This window comes from Lytechinus variegatus, chromosome 6, assembly GCF_018143015.1.
Source record: "Lytechinus variegatus isolate NC3 chromosome 6, Lvar_3.0, whole genome shotgun sequence".
NCBI classification, from domain to species: Eukaryota; Metazoa; Echinodermata; class Echinoidea; order Temnopleuroida; family Toxopneustidae; genus Lytechinus; species Lytechinus variegatus.
The window spans coordinates 31,287,602-31,306,603 of NC_054745.1; the positions used below are offsets into that span (position 1 = coordinate 31,287,602).

The window sequence follows — 19,002 nt, forward strand, 5'->3', positions numbered from 1 at the left end:
TCAAGTTAAGCAAGATTGAGGTAATATTAAGTACTATCTTTGCCAAAGTACCGTCATCGACCGATCGCACTTGAATCAAGTGGAGCGGGATGAGTCAATATAAAGTAATCTGAATCTGAATCTAATATACACTGTTTTTGTCGAAGTACCCAATGAATGGGAGATTATGTAGTTCTGGTAGAGCAATGATTCCAGGTCTGTGCCTGCGATGTTTTGTCATATCTCAGAGTATACCAGTCATGATCAGTTTCATTCGTGGATTAGTTTGCTGATTTTCATGCAATTCCGGAGTTTTCCGAGACCGTCGTCGATTGATAATCATTTAAATTAAGGAAGATGAGTCAATATACATTATACATAGTATTTGTCAAAGTACCAAATGACAGTGCCGTTAATGGTATGGAGCAACGATTCCAGGCCACAGCACACGAAGTTAGGACATATCTCAGAGTACTCAAGTCCATTAGTCCAGAGTACTCAAGTCGTGATCCGTTTTATATATCGATTACTTTGATTTTTATACATTTCCCAATGATGTAACCATTGATGGCGAATCAAGTTGACCAAGATGGGTCAATATAAAGTAATATGCACTGTACGTCGTCGTTAAGGTACCGGATGACATGGAGTGGAAATTATCCAGACATTATATAGCAATGATTCCTGCCCCGGCTCTTTGACGTTGTAAACATGTCGTAGTATGAACAGGTCATAATCCGAAATAAGTCATGAAGCTATTTCCCAATCAACTCAACGCACAACGTATAAAGAGCAAAGTGGTAATATACGTTCAAATATGTATAAGAAATTTCCGTGTTTTATAAGGTGGATAAGCCGCACGCTGTTAGCGCTCACGCAACAGAACTGTAAGAGGAAGTTTGATTTTTAAAAAAATATAATGCAAGTATATTGTAAGGTTTTTCCCCAGCCTGCACGTTATTTGCGAAATCACATTGTTCAAGCAAAGAATCTGCTGAATTCATTGTATGGCGGCACGCGTGAATGCACGAGGTATGATCAAGCAGAAATTGTCTGGAGTTCGTAGAGATCGATTGTGATTTAGTTTTGAATCGTAATGATTTTACCTCCCCACTCTTTATTTAAATCATGGTTAAGAGGACTGTGGAAGAGAGAGAGAGAGAGAGAGAAGGGGGGAGGGCTGATTCCCTTAATTTTTTTTTGCTGGAAATTTAGGTTCACAGCCCTTTTCCCGTATGAGTGTATTCCCCCCATGTGCTTCGTTACATTGAGAAATATCCTCATGAGCTTTTTCGGAGTGATTATTTATTCGCTGACCATTGTATAACAGAACTAGAAAGGTAGTAATAACGTAGTAAAGTTGCAGAATCGGAGCCAACGAAAATATATTTTTAACTCATGGACTGTCGGCCGTTGAGAGTGATATGCAATATAGCATACAAGTAATAGAATTGAACGTTCATTAGTTTGTTTGAAATTGTAAAACTGGATTTAGGTAAAGGTACTCGTATTGTATGAAATATTCCCCATTTATCCTGACATTTATCAAGGCCGCCTTTTTTTCCTCTTCCTATTCTCTATATCAGTCCTAAATGGGAAGGCGTTGACCGCAGGCTACCATTTTTAGATAAGTCATCAAATTTCGACGGAAATAATAGATATTCGGACGGCATTGGTGAGGACGGAAAAATGATTTTGACATTTGTTGATTTTGGTTTCATATTTGGTCATGTAGCATGATTAAGGAAATACGACTATCGTTTTATGAGTATTAGGTACTAATCTATCGCAAAATTATTATTTTTTTAATTAAAGAGGTCATTTTCTTTCGGGCTCGCTCGTGTTTTTATTCATATAGAAATTTGCCCCATCGGCCATCATCCTTCAGAGTATTGCCTCTATATCCTATCCGAGGATCAGATATCATCGAGCTTAATACGCCGCGGCGCGCCGGTTAACATGAAGCACGCAATTATGGTATTATTTTGGAGTTCGATGTGCATATTTTTTGTATTGTCGCTCAGTTCGAGACTGGCATTAATTGTATGACCACGCGTTGGTAGTTCACAATACGTTCAGCAGCAAACATGCAGATATGTGTCAATAGAATCGTGGAGATATTGCACACATACAAAGTTATAATCTCTAACATCTATAAGCAAACACTCATCTGTGACAAAAGCGGCTACTACATGGGGAAGCTTTAAAGGGGAAGTTCAAAAGTTCCCTGACAAAAAGTTAATTGTATAAATAGCAAAAAAAACATAAACAAACAAATATTGCCAAATGCTAAAGGAAAATCCATCAAAGAATAAAAAACTTCTTAGAATCTTAAACTACTTCACACCAGTTCCTAAAGAGCAAACACTAAATAAGTAATCACGAACCTTAAAAAATATAATTTATGCATTCTATATTACTTAACATAGGCGGCACACGCTCGTTTATGACGTAACAAATCCAAAACTTTACTTTCTTAATCTTTAGGGGATTTTCCTCAAACCTTACCGACATTTTTTTTTTAATTATTTTTTCAAACAAAATTTTCTTTAGGGTGAACTATACCCCTTTAAATAATATATACATTTAAAATTACTTGATATTGACAAAAATTTCACTAAGATATTTACCCCCCACTCCCCATGCACGGAAGACAAAAGGGAACGGTCATATACCCTCTTTAGAACTTCATAAAAAATATCATGATGTATGCCTGTTACTGTTTCAATTTGTTAGCCCCCCCTCTCTCATTTTATTTATTTCATATTTCTCATTGAAGTTTGATTCACGTAAAACAAAAAAGCAACAACAATATTAAATTATAAACAAGTGAGAAGTAAAAAAAGAACATAGTAATGTAATCAGTCGAGTTTTAAGATTAAACCTTAAAGGGGAAGTTCACCCTGAAGAAAACTTTGTTGCAAAAATAGCAGAAAAAATAGTAAAAAATATTGGTGAAGGTTTGAGGAAAATCCGTTAAAGAGTAAGAAAGTTATTAGAGCTCAAAGTTTTGGATTTGTGACGTCATAAACGAGCAGCTGCCCCATGTGTTATGTAATATAAAATGCATGAATTTCAAATTTTGCATGGTTCCTGATGACTTAATTTTGTTTTCTATTCATGATTGGATGTGAAATGATTTGTCTATTGATATACAAAAGGTTCAGTGAAAACCATTTTCAATTTTCTTAGAAAATGACATTTCATTGATTTTTTACCATTCGCTATGTAGGAATGCTGCTCGCATATGACGTCACAAATCAAATAATTGAAATTCTAATAACTTTTTAATTACTTGATGAATTTTTCTCAAACCTTCGGCAATATTTTTTATTATTTTTTCTGCTATTTTTACAATAAAGTTTTTGTCAGGGTGAACTTCCCCTTTAATTAAACTCAAATGAATATGGAGCGGACCTACATAAAAGCAAGCTTGTAAAACTGCAGGCCCCGGTGGGACGAGTGAGTACTTAAATGTGGAAGACGGAGAAAATTTGCGGAATTTCAATTATAGGCCTACAGATTCGATTTTCATTTAAGTATAGAATAAAGGACAACAATTATATATAGGGGAAGGCGGGGTAAGCTGTGACACTTTTTTGCATTTTGCATGTTAGAATTGATATGACTAGCAATATTGTAGAAATAAGTACCTTGCCTTTAAATTTGATTCTTGGGAAATCTTTTTCACCTATATATAACTTTCTACCCCCACAATGAAAGTCATCGTGACCTTTGAAAAAAAACGATGTCAAATGGCTCAACTTGCCCCATCTGTGGGGTAAGTTGTGCCACCGCCTGAGGTAAGTTGAGCCACAAAAACTATGTACAAAATGTATGCGGGAAGAACCAGGATGTCAATTTTTCATTAAAAGTATTTTCATTTACTAATTCTCTATAAATACTTACATCTTCTAAAAGTAAAAGAACTGTCATGTGAACTAGCTCCTTTCTGCCTGCATATCAATGGCTTTTTACATTTTTTTTAAAATTATAAATCACCATAAGAATTACCATGACTCAACTTGCCCCATGTTGATTTGGCTTAAATTACCCCAATCAAAACTTATTGCGATATTTTCACATCCACACATTTCTTATGCATTCATAATGTAAAAGACTATGACAAGAATGAGAATCCATACCTGGACTGACAATATTGTTCTTATTTCTATAATTTATTCAAAGACGTGTGTGGGTATCTAGTTTACACCCTATTTTACTTTTTTGGCTGAAATTTGTGTTTTTCCCTCTAAAATATTACTTTTGTTTCAAAATTGAAAACAATGTGGTGGGGTTAAAGGTTATTTAATGGGCCATCAATATATAACACCACCACGATGTCTGACTCATTCATTATTAGCCTGGGTTGGTGGCTCAACTTGCCCCTATTCTCAACTTACCCCGCCTTCCCCTACATATATCAGGTGAGGGAATAACTTAATCAAGATTTAAAAATCTAACATGCCCATTTGAGTTTTTGGTTAGGTGTGGCTGTTGGAGTAGAGCGACCATACTGAATGCGCCATGAGAGAAGAAAGAATGTAGAAAAGCGTGGCAGAAATAGATGTCACATACTCACTAAATCTAGTCTTCTTTATTTCAAGACTATTGATTGTTATAATGTCAATAAATAAAACGATGTTACGAAATTACAATTTTTTGGGGGTGTTAAAATCTCATTTCTCCAACTTCATGCATTTTGAGGGCAGGTTGATAAAACTGTATTTAGAAAAAAATTGGGTGTAGTTTTGACTGCCAATGGACATGATTAGGGAGGAATATTTTCTTTTTGAATTATAATCCTTTGAATAAACAAGACAAAACATAGAAAAAATATTATCATGATAGCAACAACACGTAACATAACCATAAAAAATGTCGCTCAAATAACAGATAAAGCTTACAGTACTTATTATACATGTATAAACACACAAACTCTCTCTCTCTCTCGCTCTCACTCTTTCTTCCTTCCTTCCTTTCTTTCTTTCTTTCTTTCTTTCTTCCTTCCTTTCTGTCTGTCTTTCTTTCTTTCTTTCTTTCTTTCTTTCTTTCTTTCTTCCTTCCTTCCTTCCTTTCTTTCTTTCTTTCTTGCTTTCTTTCTTTCTTTCTTTCTTTCTTTCTTTCTTCCTTTCTTCCTTTCTTCCTTCCTTCCGTCTTTTTCCTTCTTTCTTTTTTTTTTCTTTCTTTCTCTGTATCACTCTTACACACACAAGTGCACCCTCAACGCACGCACCCACACTCACATTTATATATCTAATCTTTACTAAATACGACAAATGGATGAACGATTGTAACACATGACAAAGATCTATTTCTGTGTAATATTGATTGTATATCTATTATTTCATTAAACAAAGAAATTCCACTGATGATGGCTATGATATCATTTTATTTAGTTTCATTTATTGCAACATTTTTCATAAATAAAAATCTAGACAAGAAAATGCAAAGTAAGTAAGAAAGAAAATATTCTTTATAATCTGTTATAATCCCCTCTTATTTTCATGTTCATTTCAAGTAAGAACACTGAAGTAACAGTTCACTTTCAAACACTACGCTCATCTACCGTGATTTTATCATCATATTTCGCTAATAAATACATTGTGCACCTCTGGATATTAAATGAGATAGATAGTGCTGCAAAACTAAGCATGGCAAAAAAGTACCCCACACAATAAAGTCAAATATTTCAATCCGTACTTCTTTTCTTTTCATATCAGTAAATGGACATGAATAGGATTGCGACCTGGCTTGCGGTTGTATGACATATGCCACGCATATAAAAATAATTTTTAAAATCCGATAAACTGCAGAAAAGGGTATTAACCGTGTAAATGTGAAAGAATAATTTGAGTGTATGTGCTACAATATCATACGCACTATTGAGGGTTTTTTGTTTGTTCATTTCCTTTGCCATGAACAAGAAATACCATGTTTACTGGTTAGTTTGTATAAAGGGGAAGATCCCATAAAAATCACCGTTCAGAACATCGTAGCACAAATATTTACATTTTGTCGCTAATTTGAAAGAGCAATTTTGATTGGTTGCTAATCAGTCTACTGAGCTATATGCGCGTGCAACAATGATCTTCATAGGTCGTTTCATTTAGGGATTAATTGCTAACCATTGTGTTTTGGGGCCCTGGTCGTACCAAGCGAAATGACGAAATATTGGATCGTGACGTCACAAAAGAGACAACTTGACAACTTGAAATACTCATGGCCCTGGGAAGCAAGGGTGCCAAAGCATCCCAAAATTTTTCATTCGGGGTGCTGCGTATGTCAATTATTCTCCCTAGGCAGCACCACTGAAAATCTGGTAAGATATGATAAATTGCAGCAACGTAATGACAATGAAATTTTGTTTATTTATTTTTTTTTTTTTGGGGGGGACCCTTAATTTTTGGCTCGTCAAATTTCTCTTGACAGGATTCCCCTCCATTTATGATTGAAAGCTTGTTTTTTTTCTGCTTGTCAAATCGCTTCAGCACCACTCAAAAACTTGTCCCAAGGGCCCTGGAAAGTAATTCATCGTTCTGTGACCATGGTGACGATATTACGAATATGACAATTCTGTCGATCTTCTGTCCATGTTGCGAACAATGCCGTCTGTTTGTCAAAGCATCAACAAATGCAATGCATTAATTGTGAATGGTAAAAAAGAAATCAGGCAGCATATTTTCGCAATCAGGGGCGGATCAAGGATCTTCCTATGGGGGGAGAGGGCGGCACATTTTCCGAGGACAAGCCACAAAAAAGAAGAAAAAAAAAGCCTTCTCTTTCAAGTAGGGGGGGGGCGAACACTTCTATTTTCACGAAATGTTTACATTAAACTTTTTAATTGTTCCTCTCAAAGGGAGGAGGGGGTACAGGCCGGCTTTGCCCCCTCCCCCGATCCACCAGTGTTCGCAATGTCAGTTTGTCTAATTACTAAAGCAATCGTATATTTTCGTTTTCAGTATATGATTTAAAAATAGAATAATTACACTCTATTATTAAGATTCTTTTTTATAAATGAATCAAGATAGACTATAGATAATGGCAAGACGAATACTGGATTAGACTTTTAAACGGAAGTTTACCCTTACATGAGTTTATTGCCTCACCTAAAGGAAACAACAAATAGAAATAAAACATATTGGCGAATGTTTTAGAAAAAAATAAGTTATAGTTTCATGGCGATGGAAAAATAAATCTTATCATCTGGACTTGGCAACGCCGATTTCCCGCCAACTCAAAAGAGCTGAAGAAGCGTCCCGGATCGGACGTGAAACTGTTCTCTGTTCCAAAGTAAGTCCAGATGATAATTTTATTTTTCCATCGTAATTTGACTTTTCCTGGATGAATCAATCCTTTCATCAGTTTATTATAGTTTCACTTTTCAAATAATTAATCATTTGGTACATTTGTTCCAAAGGCTTAAGAGATGGAGAAATAATAGTAAAATAATTTAGGATTTGTATAGAGCACGTATCCACCTTGCTAGGTGCTTAGGACGCTCCGGCTTCCGGTGCTTACAGCTTTTTGAGGAATTACGTCCTGCTGGTACCCATTTACCTCATCTGGGGGTGTTTCACAAAGATTTAAGTATAACTCATAGAGTCGCACTTAAATGTCTAGTTGCGCGCGCAGTATAAAAGGCATGACAACATTGGTCAGATCATGCCAAGAAGACGCGCACTACTGCGTATTGATCAATAAGATTGCGCGTTGCATATCATGTACGCGTCGACCTTTAAGTGCGACCTAATTCATACTTAAATCTTTGCGAAACACCCCCTGGATTGAGTGCAGCACAATATAGGTAAATTTATTACTAAAGGAAAACACGCCATGGTTGGAATCGAACCCACGTCCTTCAGATTGAAAGACGAGAGTCTTAACCGCTAGACCAAGACGCCCCATCCCACACATTCCCTTTAAAACAATGTTGATGAAGCAAGGATACAAATAATGTTCTTCAATGGATTTGTCTGCAGATGGTTGACGAACGATAACTACTTAAAGGTATTGTTTAACTTTGAGAGCAGCCGATTTAAAAAAAATCTCAAACCAAGATGAAACATGTGTACAAGTGCATGTATTAGAACTAATAAACCCTGAAAACAACCATTATTGAGAATGAAAAGCTAAAACTACAAGGTAAACCCCGATTTGGTAAATAGGTGTCTTATAGACGCCTAAATAATACACATAAGTGTATGGGATGAAATTAAGATTGTGTTTCCGGTCACTTTATATTTCAATTTTTTTCAACTTAATAATTATTTTCGAATGCATTTTTTTCTGGGCTTCATTTTTTAAACATATCACATACACAGGTGACAAGTGCAATGATAAGTACATTTTATTACCATCGGTTGGATATTAAGAGCAAAGACATTGATAAATTTTTACGGGGAATTAATAATTAATGAAATATAATTTTAAGTTAATTGACTAGCCGCATGTGATTTGTTAATGTTGATGTAAAAATTGTCAAATTCTGAGGTTTTTTTTCACAATTTGACACTATTTCGTCCAATTTCAGGACATAATAACCTAGGATTAAGATAATTTATTTCATCATCTGCTTAATATTCACACTTTGTGACCAAATAAAGTTAGAAATATTCGCAATAATATCTTTTCAACACAAATCACTTTTTCTATTTTCCCATGACACTTACGGCATCTCAGGTCGTCACCAAAGGCTACAGTGCACCTGTGTCTTCTTTTGTAATTTAGAAATTGAAAGCTACATGAAGTTGCATTTAGTTGTCAGTACATCTCTTAAACCTCCTTGATTTGTTATGGTATACTTTGAATCATACAAGCTGTTCTAAGTTTAAAGTGACTTTAAGGACGTTTTGTGATCATTTCCTGTGATAAAGTTATGAGTCCATTGCTTAGTTCGTAAGAAAGGTTCAACAGTAGTTCTAAACAATGCATAAAGTCGCTCTTGACCCACGAACAGCTTTATGGAACACCCAACTTGACCTTTTCAACCATGAAATAAAATCCAATAATATTCACTAATAATCTCAGTTTTCATCCTAATTTTTGCTCTTCCGCCCTGTACATTCCTAAATCCCCAAATTGGTCTTTGTGTAAAAGCGTAATTCTAACAGGGGGTTCCTTGCAGGATGCAAATCTTTGCATTCTTAAGCTATACATATATTTTGTTTTCTGATCAGAATAAGTCAATCTGCGATGTTAAGTGGAAAATATGACTCTTTTTTTTTTAAATTGAGCTTGGAAATGATAATTTACTCTATGAACAATTCATCTTGCTGAAATTGTGGTCGGGCGTATAACGCCCCCTCGATTTAGAACCGTCTGTTAGACGATGGACCTGTTGAATAAAGATAATAGTCATGATAATAATAACAAAATTAAAATAATAAATATTATTATAACAATGAAAATAATAACATTTTTTGTAAAACAACCATTACTAGCCTTTATTCATTGAATTCCATTTCAACGTAATTCATTCAAATCATTCTTTGACATTTGCCTCCATTTCTAGAGGGAGGTACACATTTTTGCTATATTCAACCATCTCTTTTATTTCGAAACGATAACTGAATATGTAAAACAAAATGTGAACTAGTCATTACATCATTATTTCTCTCTTCGATTCACTTCCATTTTTAAAAAATAATTTGATAATGAATAAGTTAAGATCCCATTTATAAATATAATATATATATATATATACATATATATTTATTCATTTTTTTCTTTCATAGAAAGATTTTATTCAAAATCAAACACGAAAGCAATTCAATTTACAGAAAAATCATGAAGCGAACATGTTTACAACAACTGTACATGCGTGCTATTATCTAATGATATGACAAAATTATGTTTTTGACTGAGAACCCTTTCAATTTCACAATAGCGTTTCAATACGCTCTTAAAAGAGCTAAACACAACCGATTACCCTTACAACGTGTCGAAAAAATGAAATATTTAGCATAAAGAATATAACGGTTTACAGTAGAGTAATGAGCGTCAGGGCAACCAAACAAAAATAAATTCTTATTTGAATACACGTTATTGTTCAAAAAAGAGGTTTGGAAGTTTTGAATAAATTGTTGAGTTACAGGGCAGTCCCAAAACAGATGTGAAATACTTTCAACAGAGGAAGAACAAAATGTACATAAATTAGATTCAGACAAGCCAATATCGTAAAGATGTTTGTTCACCCCCATTATCCGATTGAAAAGCTTATATTGAAAGTAGCGGAGTTTTGTTGAAAGACAGCATTTAAAGGGAATCATATACAATCTGTTCCAATTATTAACCGGTTCATTTAAAATGGATGCCCATTTTGATTATTATTATTCATTTTGTTATTGTTGTATCTGATCCCCACACTATTGGTTAGATTATTTATCTAATAATACACAAAATGGCGTGCATTTTCTCAGCTTGCAAATGAAAGGAGATGAATTCATCAAAACACGTCTGCATGCATCGTGTACCGGCTTAGACCGAAATATTGACTTGATGATGAAGAAATGTGTTTTTAGAAACGATTGAAGTACAATTATATCTCTCCCTACAGGTTGCCCCTCAAACATAACATGAATATATTTCTTTAATTTTAACTGCAAACGAGCATAGCATACTGACAGGATATAAACCTACCTTTCTTGCTTGTTGGCTGTTGACGGCGTTCATAATGCACCTGCGTATATAAAATGATATCAACAATAATGATGACAATACGTAATTAGAAGAATACCAATATTGTGACCTGTCACTCCCCCCCTTAGAAAAGAAAATGTCCCAAATAAATTCTGATATTTTTTTCAGCTTGAAAAGCACATGCTAAGCTTTGAAGTGATACTCAACTTGTGAAAATTGACCAAAAATTGCCCTCTCAAGTAGTAGAATGACTATGGAATACATGTATAATAGGAAGAAGACAATATTTGAAGTTCGGGGTTAACTAAAACATTGAGGTCCGAATTCACAAAGGTGGTCTTTAAAACCCACGGTTGAGTCCCTGGTTTATGCAGATTTCCTGCATAAATTACGCTTAATTAAGCGCGTATCGGGCTCGTGTATAAAACATGTCCAATGCTGATGCGCGCTTTTGTCACAGTGCGCCAAATTGACGCCCGTTACCATGGTTAGATATGCTATTTCATTCATGAGTCCACTGGTTGAAGAGTGGGCTCAATAATTCAAAACAGTGGACTCATGAATAAAATAGCGTGGATAACCACGGCAACAGGCGTCAATTTGGCGCACTATGACAAAAGCGCGCATCAGCATTGGACATTTTTTTAATATACGCGGTAAAATAAGCGTAACTTATACAGGAAATCTGCATAAACCATGGACTCAACCGTGAGTTTTCAAAACCACCTTTGTGAATTCGGGCCTAAATGTGCCCACTGTGCGATCTCAGTGAAAAAAATATGTTTACATTCAAGTTTAGAACGTATTGTTTGCATTATGAATGAGAAAAAAGAAGAGGAATGATCACTTTAGAAGAGTTAATTTACAGGATCCCATTGAAGAACAGTGGTGTTGTGTTAATACTGCTGACATGGGCCATCCTCCAAATCGTTTTGTTTGACGATCTGTTAAATTTGATCATGTAAAATATATATATATTATCATTTTTATATGGAAATAATCCCCCCCTTAAAAAAAATACAAAGTTAACGATTTTTTTAACCAAAATACTTTTCCCGCTATAACAAAAAAACCTTCCATGGCGACTTTTTGTTGTTTTCGGGAAGGCTTGTCACATATGTTCTTAATTCATAAAAATGTTGATAAAAGAATTGTAGGTCTGCTATTAAACGAGTTAGATACGATAATTACAGTAAGAAAGGTCTTAACCAAGTTGACCGGTAGTCAAATCTTTAGGAAAAATGCATACCATATACGAACCATTTTTATGCATTTTTCCCGTTATTTTCTTGTTCATTTCATAGATTATCAATGGAAAGTTTTATTAATGCTATAATGGATGTTGTCTTAATATTGTTCAACTCATTCCTAACCGTGATTGTGATTAGCATTATAATCATATTAATCGCTTTTTGCTAGCACTGATAGCAAAATTATTTTTATTAAAAATACAAACATTATCTTATCACCATCATTATTATTATATTATGATGATCATTATTATTATTAGATGATTGTCATCGTCGTCGTCGCTTCTAATAAAAGGAGGTGCCGTGGCCGAGTGGTCTAAGGCACCTGGCTATACATGGAAAGTCCGGGGTTCGATCTCCGGCAGCGGCACCTCTGTCCGTGAGCAAGACATTTAATCTACAATGCTCTTTTATCCTGCTTTCAAATAAATGGAAATGCCATATGCATTACTGGTAACTATTTGTGCACTTGTTTAAAAAAAAAAGTTATATCTGTGTTTATAAAGAAATCCCTGAATTTATGCCGATGGGAATAGGTTTACCATGGCAATACTCCTTTTCTTTTAAACTAGAAGAATTTTGAAAAATATTTCAAACAATATCATGGTGACTAGCACGTCCTGCCTAAACATTCTAAGTCTGTGTCTATGCCTAAATGTCAGAATATACCAGGAAAAAAAAACAGTCTGTAGCTCACCGCGCTGTTCACATATTTTATTTGTATTGTTATTTGTTTTTAACGGAAAAAAATTCAATTCAATTCAATAAAAAAACTACAGTAACAGTTGCAGCTTACCGCGTTGTTCCTGCGTGTCGCTGGCTTACTTGAAGGGACTACCTGGCAGCACACATGTGCCCCCATAACAGCCCCCACAAAATCAATGACCATCAGAATTCCAATGAGAGCTTGAATAGCTTGGTAAATCTGAAAACATAATATTACAAACAATAGATAGTATAAATAACGACAATTTGGCGTGTGAGGGCGCTTTGCCACGCTGGCAACCGATAATTCATAAACACGAATTTCGTATTCATTTGAGGACACACAGCGAACCTAGGATGTCCTCGCATCGTGGACTTTTGCAAAAGGTCTTTATCATACATACTGTATTTTATTGCATTATACATGTAGTCTGCTCTTTTTATTACATGAAATTTATAATTCATGTATTAAATAAAGCACTGATTATCTTACAGTACTAAATTACATTTTTGGATTCTGACATTATACAAAAAAGTAATAAAAAATGAAAAAAAAAGGAATAAGATATCATACGCTTGCTCATTGCATATTTATCAGGACATGAAGAGGGGAAAAAATAGTGGAAACAACGTTTAAACAAAATAGTGCAAAAGTTTAATCATAAATTTGATATCTTACACTCTAAAAAACGAAGAGCTCCAAGGACCTTCACTTCGGATTGCTGATTTTTCTCTTTCAAATTTGAACTAGACAAATCAGCACTCCAAAGTGCAGACATACACGCTCTTTAAGATCTCAATTAGATCTTCCCCTTTTAGAGTATATGTCGAATTTTGATGGAATTTTCAGCATTTGGTTTGTCTGATTTTACTCGTGTTGTTTAAATCACATGATTTTCAAACCAGAGTACTCCTTAAATTGGCAACGAATTCTTACCGTTACGTTGGAGCAAGACGTCGACGGTCTAGCACATTCTACTCCCCAATACCACGTCCAGTAAAATATAAAGGCAGCCATAACTAGACTTGCAAAGCAGGAGATGATGCACATAACAAGGTAGGCAATGATCTATACCAAAAAAATAAATTATACAAAACTATTAACATGATGACTTAGATGATGTTGATAACATCCATTTTATACATTATTTTATCGAAATTTAATTGTCTGGTGAATGTTTGTATTAGACTATCCCTAATTCATTGTTTTTAATCTTGCATTGCTGCATTGTTTGTTATCCAGGGCCTCATGGAAGACCTTTGAAGCTACCTTGGTGAAACATGAATAAACAAAAAGGTAAATGAATGAATTATTAAATACATTTATGGATAGACGAATAAATAAACACTATCGTTTAAATCATCTCTTCAAGAAATTGTAAGGAAAAGTCTCTCGATGTTGAATTGGTTTTTTCTTGTATATTACTAATGATCAGCTGGGTCCCGTTGCAGAAAGAGTTGCAATCAATCGCAACTCTAAAAATCATGCGCAACTTGATTTCCAACCAATCAACAGCGCGCATTTGGGACTTGCGCTTGATTTTTTTTTTACTTGAGTTTAAACGCAACTCTTTTTGCAACGGGCCCAAGTTTTATTAGAGGGTGATAATAACAAGACTATTGCGTAGGAAAAACAAATCTACCAACAAGATGTTTTTTTCCTGGCTTTTTTTCATATGTCTTTTTTTATGTTTGTTCGCTTTTGTGTGTATCTGTTTATTGTAGAGCAATATCTGTTTCTCTTTTAACATAATTAATCGGCACATTTTTTTTCGATCTCTACGACTTTAGGTTTAAACTTTGTAATACATACCAATCCCGTCCGTTTCCCTTTGGTGAAGATGCCGAGAACTCCAGTTGGAATGAATATCTAGTTTTTAAAAAATATCAAAAATTATTTTCTTAAAGCTGTCCTAATAGTTTTTCCCCATTTTTCTTTCTTTTAAAAAAGATGGATGCATGTTGCGATGGGTTTACATATTATTTCAAGTTCCTGAAACACATTTGAATGCCGACGAAAAACGATAACCATATATCTGTCATTTTCTGTAGGAATTTTGGCGCATCTTTGTTGACTTCTATCGACGATGAACGTACATGTATTCACAACGAGCATCGTGCCATGGTCTCTACCTAACCGAGGGCCTAAGGGGACAGGCCATGAAGAGCTTGTGGAGAAATCGTACGGGAATCAGGCAGTCACCTTGCTATTTTCTTGGTCTCTTGGCAAACATCGCATGAAATCATACAAAGATCATTGCAATTTCGTACAGTAGCCTTGCGATCTTCGTAAAGCAATTCTTCATCCTGCATCTCCAGCACATAACGAATGGGCTTACGGCTTACTATTATTTTTATTCTTGTAAAGGGGAGAGGGGGGGGGGGCGGTGGGGGGAATTCACACATATAAATTATCGTATAGGTTAACATGGTCGTAAAGGATGCGGATGGATTCGGGTGATTATCTTACAGCCAGGGTCCCCCACAATATGGACAAGAGGGATCATGCAAAAGTGAAACTGCGATGATATTCAGGATATTTGGTGAGGTTATCCTTTGCAAAATGTTGGGCAATGTGCAACCGTTTATTCCTATGTCATGTTTTGTACAACAGTAACCCATTGTGGCCTCGTATTGCACAAGTACGTAATGTACACTGGGGAAAAAAAGAGGGGCATTGGGGAGGAAAGGGTGTTGCAGGGAATTCCAAATGGCTTGAAAGGCGGTACTTACGAACGCCCCACACCAAACTCCTGCACCTGTGTCGATGACGTGCAAGACCAATGCGAAAAAGATGCCTCCGAGCAGAAGTGTACACACTCCACAAATGACCTGCATCACGCCGGAAGAGAAGCCCAGACTCGCGTTGTATTGTGGAGACCGTCCGGGACAGCATGAGTTCTGAACAATAAGAATGTTTGAAATGATTTCTGAAAAAAAATGTCTCGGAAATTGCAGTATTGATTGTGATAATTGTACTATGCGTAATATGCGAGGGAAAATTAAGGTGCTTCTATACACTGTAGAAAATATTGGGAATTTTCTTTTACCACCAAGAGGGTATGTGTCCAACCAATTTTGGGCAGTATTTTACCCAATGTGGGAAGCTCCATTAAGGTTAAAAATAAGCAGCAATTACTTTAGAATGTGCACAATTTTCATCACACTGGACAAATAAAATGCACCAGAGAAATGCCCAATGTTGGTTGAACACATGCTTACCCTTATGGAGCACTCTCTGTAGAGTATCAGAAGTAATAGTAGTATATGTAGTAGAAGCAGCAGTAGCGGTTGTGGTGGTAGTAGAAGTAGTGGTCGTAGCAGCAATAGTAGTAGTAGTGTAGTGGTAGTGGTAGTAGTAGTAGTAGTAGTAGTGTAGTAGTAGTAGTTGTTGTAGTAGTGGTAGTAGTATTAGTAGTAGTAGTAGTAGTAATAGCAGAAGTAGTAGCAGCAGCAGCAGCAGTAGTAGTAGTAAAATAGTAACAGTAGTAGTAGTAGTAGAAGTAGTAGTAGTAGTAGTAGTAGTAGTAGTAGTAGGAGTAGTAGTAGTAGTAGTAGTAGTAGTAGTAGTAGTAGTAGTAGTAGTAGTAGTAGTAGTAGTAGTAGTAGTAGTAGGAGTAGTAGTAGTAGTAGTAGTGGGTCAATTTGGTGGTTATCGCGTTACATACTAAAGCTCAAAAATTAGCCTTTGGACAAGGCCTTGTGATTGTTATGATGTTAAGCCTCTATCACACGCCTACCGAATGAAAAAAAAATACGTACAGAGGATGTATACTATAGGAAGAGTCAGAATAACGAACGCATACATTATATTGAAGATAAATGCATAGTCATAGATTTACAGCATTATTGAAAATTCGACATTTTCGTGGGTGGGGACTCCACAAAAAAAGAATACGATACAGAAGAAAGCTAAAGATGATGCTGTTCAGGATTGATTAATGTCCCCAGAAGATGATCCTTGTTCCGTGATTGCTATTGGTCAAATAAATGTAATATGAATTTTGAATTACCTCCCTTGGTGATGACGTCACGCGTACGATGCGCACTTGTGGAGATGTCATGGTCTATTCCTTTGTGTTGCGGATCTTTATCAAAAGAAAATATGGTGTACATTATTCATCAGAAGATTATAATAAATCAGGATATAAATTCTGTTACATAAACATGTGTAGGCCTATGTGTTCCCGGGAGAGTATGGGTGTGTGCGTAAGCCGACAATGGCAGGGGCTTACATATTTGTTACCTATTTTTTTTTAATAATTACGTTGCCAAAAAATAGACATCACCTTTAGTTCGACGCCCCCCTCCAAGAAAAAAAAAGATGATAAAACGAATTTTAGATAAATACATATATATATATGAATAATGGAAATAACATAGTGCGCTCACAATATAAATTACAAATTGAATTTATCCTTTATATGTGCGAAGTTCACACTTGTTTTTTTTTCAAATTTAACATTGTGAATCGCAGTAAGAGAGTCCATCATATGAACACACTCTTTGAACACACACACAAACACTGTACAGATACCACTGTGTGTAATTATCTGTACATAATAGACAAAGATTTCAATATTTTCAAAATCAATCCTATAATATTGCATGGAAACACACTATAGGGAAAGACGTGTGACAATTGTTATCATTTCGAGCAAGGAGATCTCCCCCATCATCGGCGTATTGCCATGCTTGTTGCTCACATACACTGGGTGATTTCAAGTCCAGTGTTGTCCCTGGTGTTGATATTGGGATTGCTCCCCCTTGCTCCAGAACTGATCCAAATCACATTATTTACATCTCAACAACCAGTGAGTGACTTTCCGTCACTTATGTTTGGAGTTATAATCGTGTAACACCAACACCAAAAGGTGAACACTGAACTTGAAATCACCCTGTGTTAGCAGGCATATTTTCAACTGTTATCAAAATACAAACATTATGAATAAGAGAAATATCAACTCTCTTTATAATTTCTGCAGGCCTAGATGCATGAATTAGAAGTGAAGTCTTAGGATAGTCGGTAGAAAAAAAACACACGAAAGACACGAAAATATTGGTCAATAAATTCGGCAAAGGTGCTTATTTTTAAAGAAAGCATACCATTTTCTTCGTATAAAAATGGAAAATGAGATGAAAGCTATCAAAAAAGAAATGCACCTACCTATGAATTACAAGCGAGGTTCAATATCATCAAGCCAGCCAAATGCAAGAAGAGTCAACGTTGGAGATGTCTTCGAAATTAGAACGGTGTTCATGATATCATATTTTGCATGGCAAATTGTTTTCATTTTCGCCCATGCGTTTTCCAGATTACAATAGGGAAGAAAACTCTTGTGACCTTGGCATATAAAAGGCCTATTGTATTTCTTACTTCTTTGAGTTCTCATTAACACGTGGTTCTATTCGATATTATTTTGATAGCGGAGGCGGTTGTTCGAACGAAGGAAATGCACCCATCTCAAAAAACTAAGAGGGGTGGGGTTAACCACACTACCGCTAAATGTTCACCATGTCTGGAAATTAGATAGGCCAGTTCTATTCCTTTTAGATCAGGGGCGGATCAAGAGGGGGCATTTTTTAAACAAAAAAGTAAAAAACCCTCCCCCAAAAAAGGAAGGAAGAAAGAAGAACAAAACAGTCTTCACAATGCCAATGTAGATTTATGTCACGAGAAAGTGGATAAGCAAACAAAAATATATAGATGAAAAAGTATTCACTTGCCAAAGCACGACATATTTCCTAACTAGGGCTGTAAGGGGGGGGGCACAGGCCAGATGTGCCCATACCTCGATCCACCACTGGTTTAGATCGTGTTAGTAAAACTGCTTGGCAACATACATTTCTCCTTTTATTCACCAAGAAATTATTAACCACTCAAGTGTGATAACTGGCAGGCGGTATTTCATCACCAATCCAGTTTATCAGAAACAAAACAAAGGGCAATGCTGTAAAACTGCAATAGAAAGAATACACCTTTATAGCGTAATTCTTGTTAAAAGACGCTGCATGGACTCTTGACATGTAAAAACAATATAAGTCGGCGCTGAAAGTAACAATCAATTACCAGTCAAACTATTTTTAGAAATAAAGTAGGCCTGTCTTTAATGAACATATATAGATGTTAACCATCGAGGGCATGCCTTGGAACACGTGCATGCTTTTATTTTCAAATGAATAATTGGATTATACACCTTTGGGCATGGCGAACAATTAAAACAATGTGAAATTGCAAATCATCCATACATTAGGACTGGACTAGATTTTAAGTTACTTTTTGTATAAGCAATAATACCAACGCAATAAGGATAATGTTTGTGGTTTTCAAATATTCATGAACTGAAGAATAAAACAAAGAAAGAAGTGGTCTTTTAAGACATACCATGCATACAGTTTGCGACATCGTATAGTTCTGCTATTTCAT

General features: G+C 35.5%; 1 protein-coding gene across 1 annotated transcript; it reads right to left on the bottom strand.

Annotated features, from left to right (window-relative positions):
* Nucleotides 1-9,290: 9,290 nt before the first annotated feature.
* Nucleotides 9,291-16,719, bottom strand: LOC121417710. The gene is made up of 7 exons (XM_041611444.1): nucleotides 16,589-16,719; nucleotides 15,309-15,476; nucleotides 14,389-14,445; nucleotides 13,513-13,644; nucleotides 12,667-12,795; nucleotides 10,621-10,660; nucleotides 9,291-9,316 (listed from the first exon to the last, which is right to left on the bottom strand). Exons 1-7 carry the CDS (start codon nucleotides 16,637-16,639, stop codon nucleotides 9,291-9,293), a joined length of 603 nt encoding a protein of 200 aa, XP_041467378.1. The 5' UTR covers nucleotides 16,640-16,719.
* Nucleotides 16,720-19,002: the final 2,283 nt, after the last annotated feature.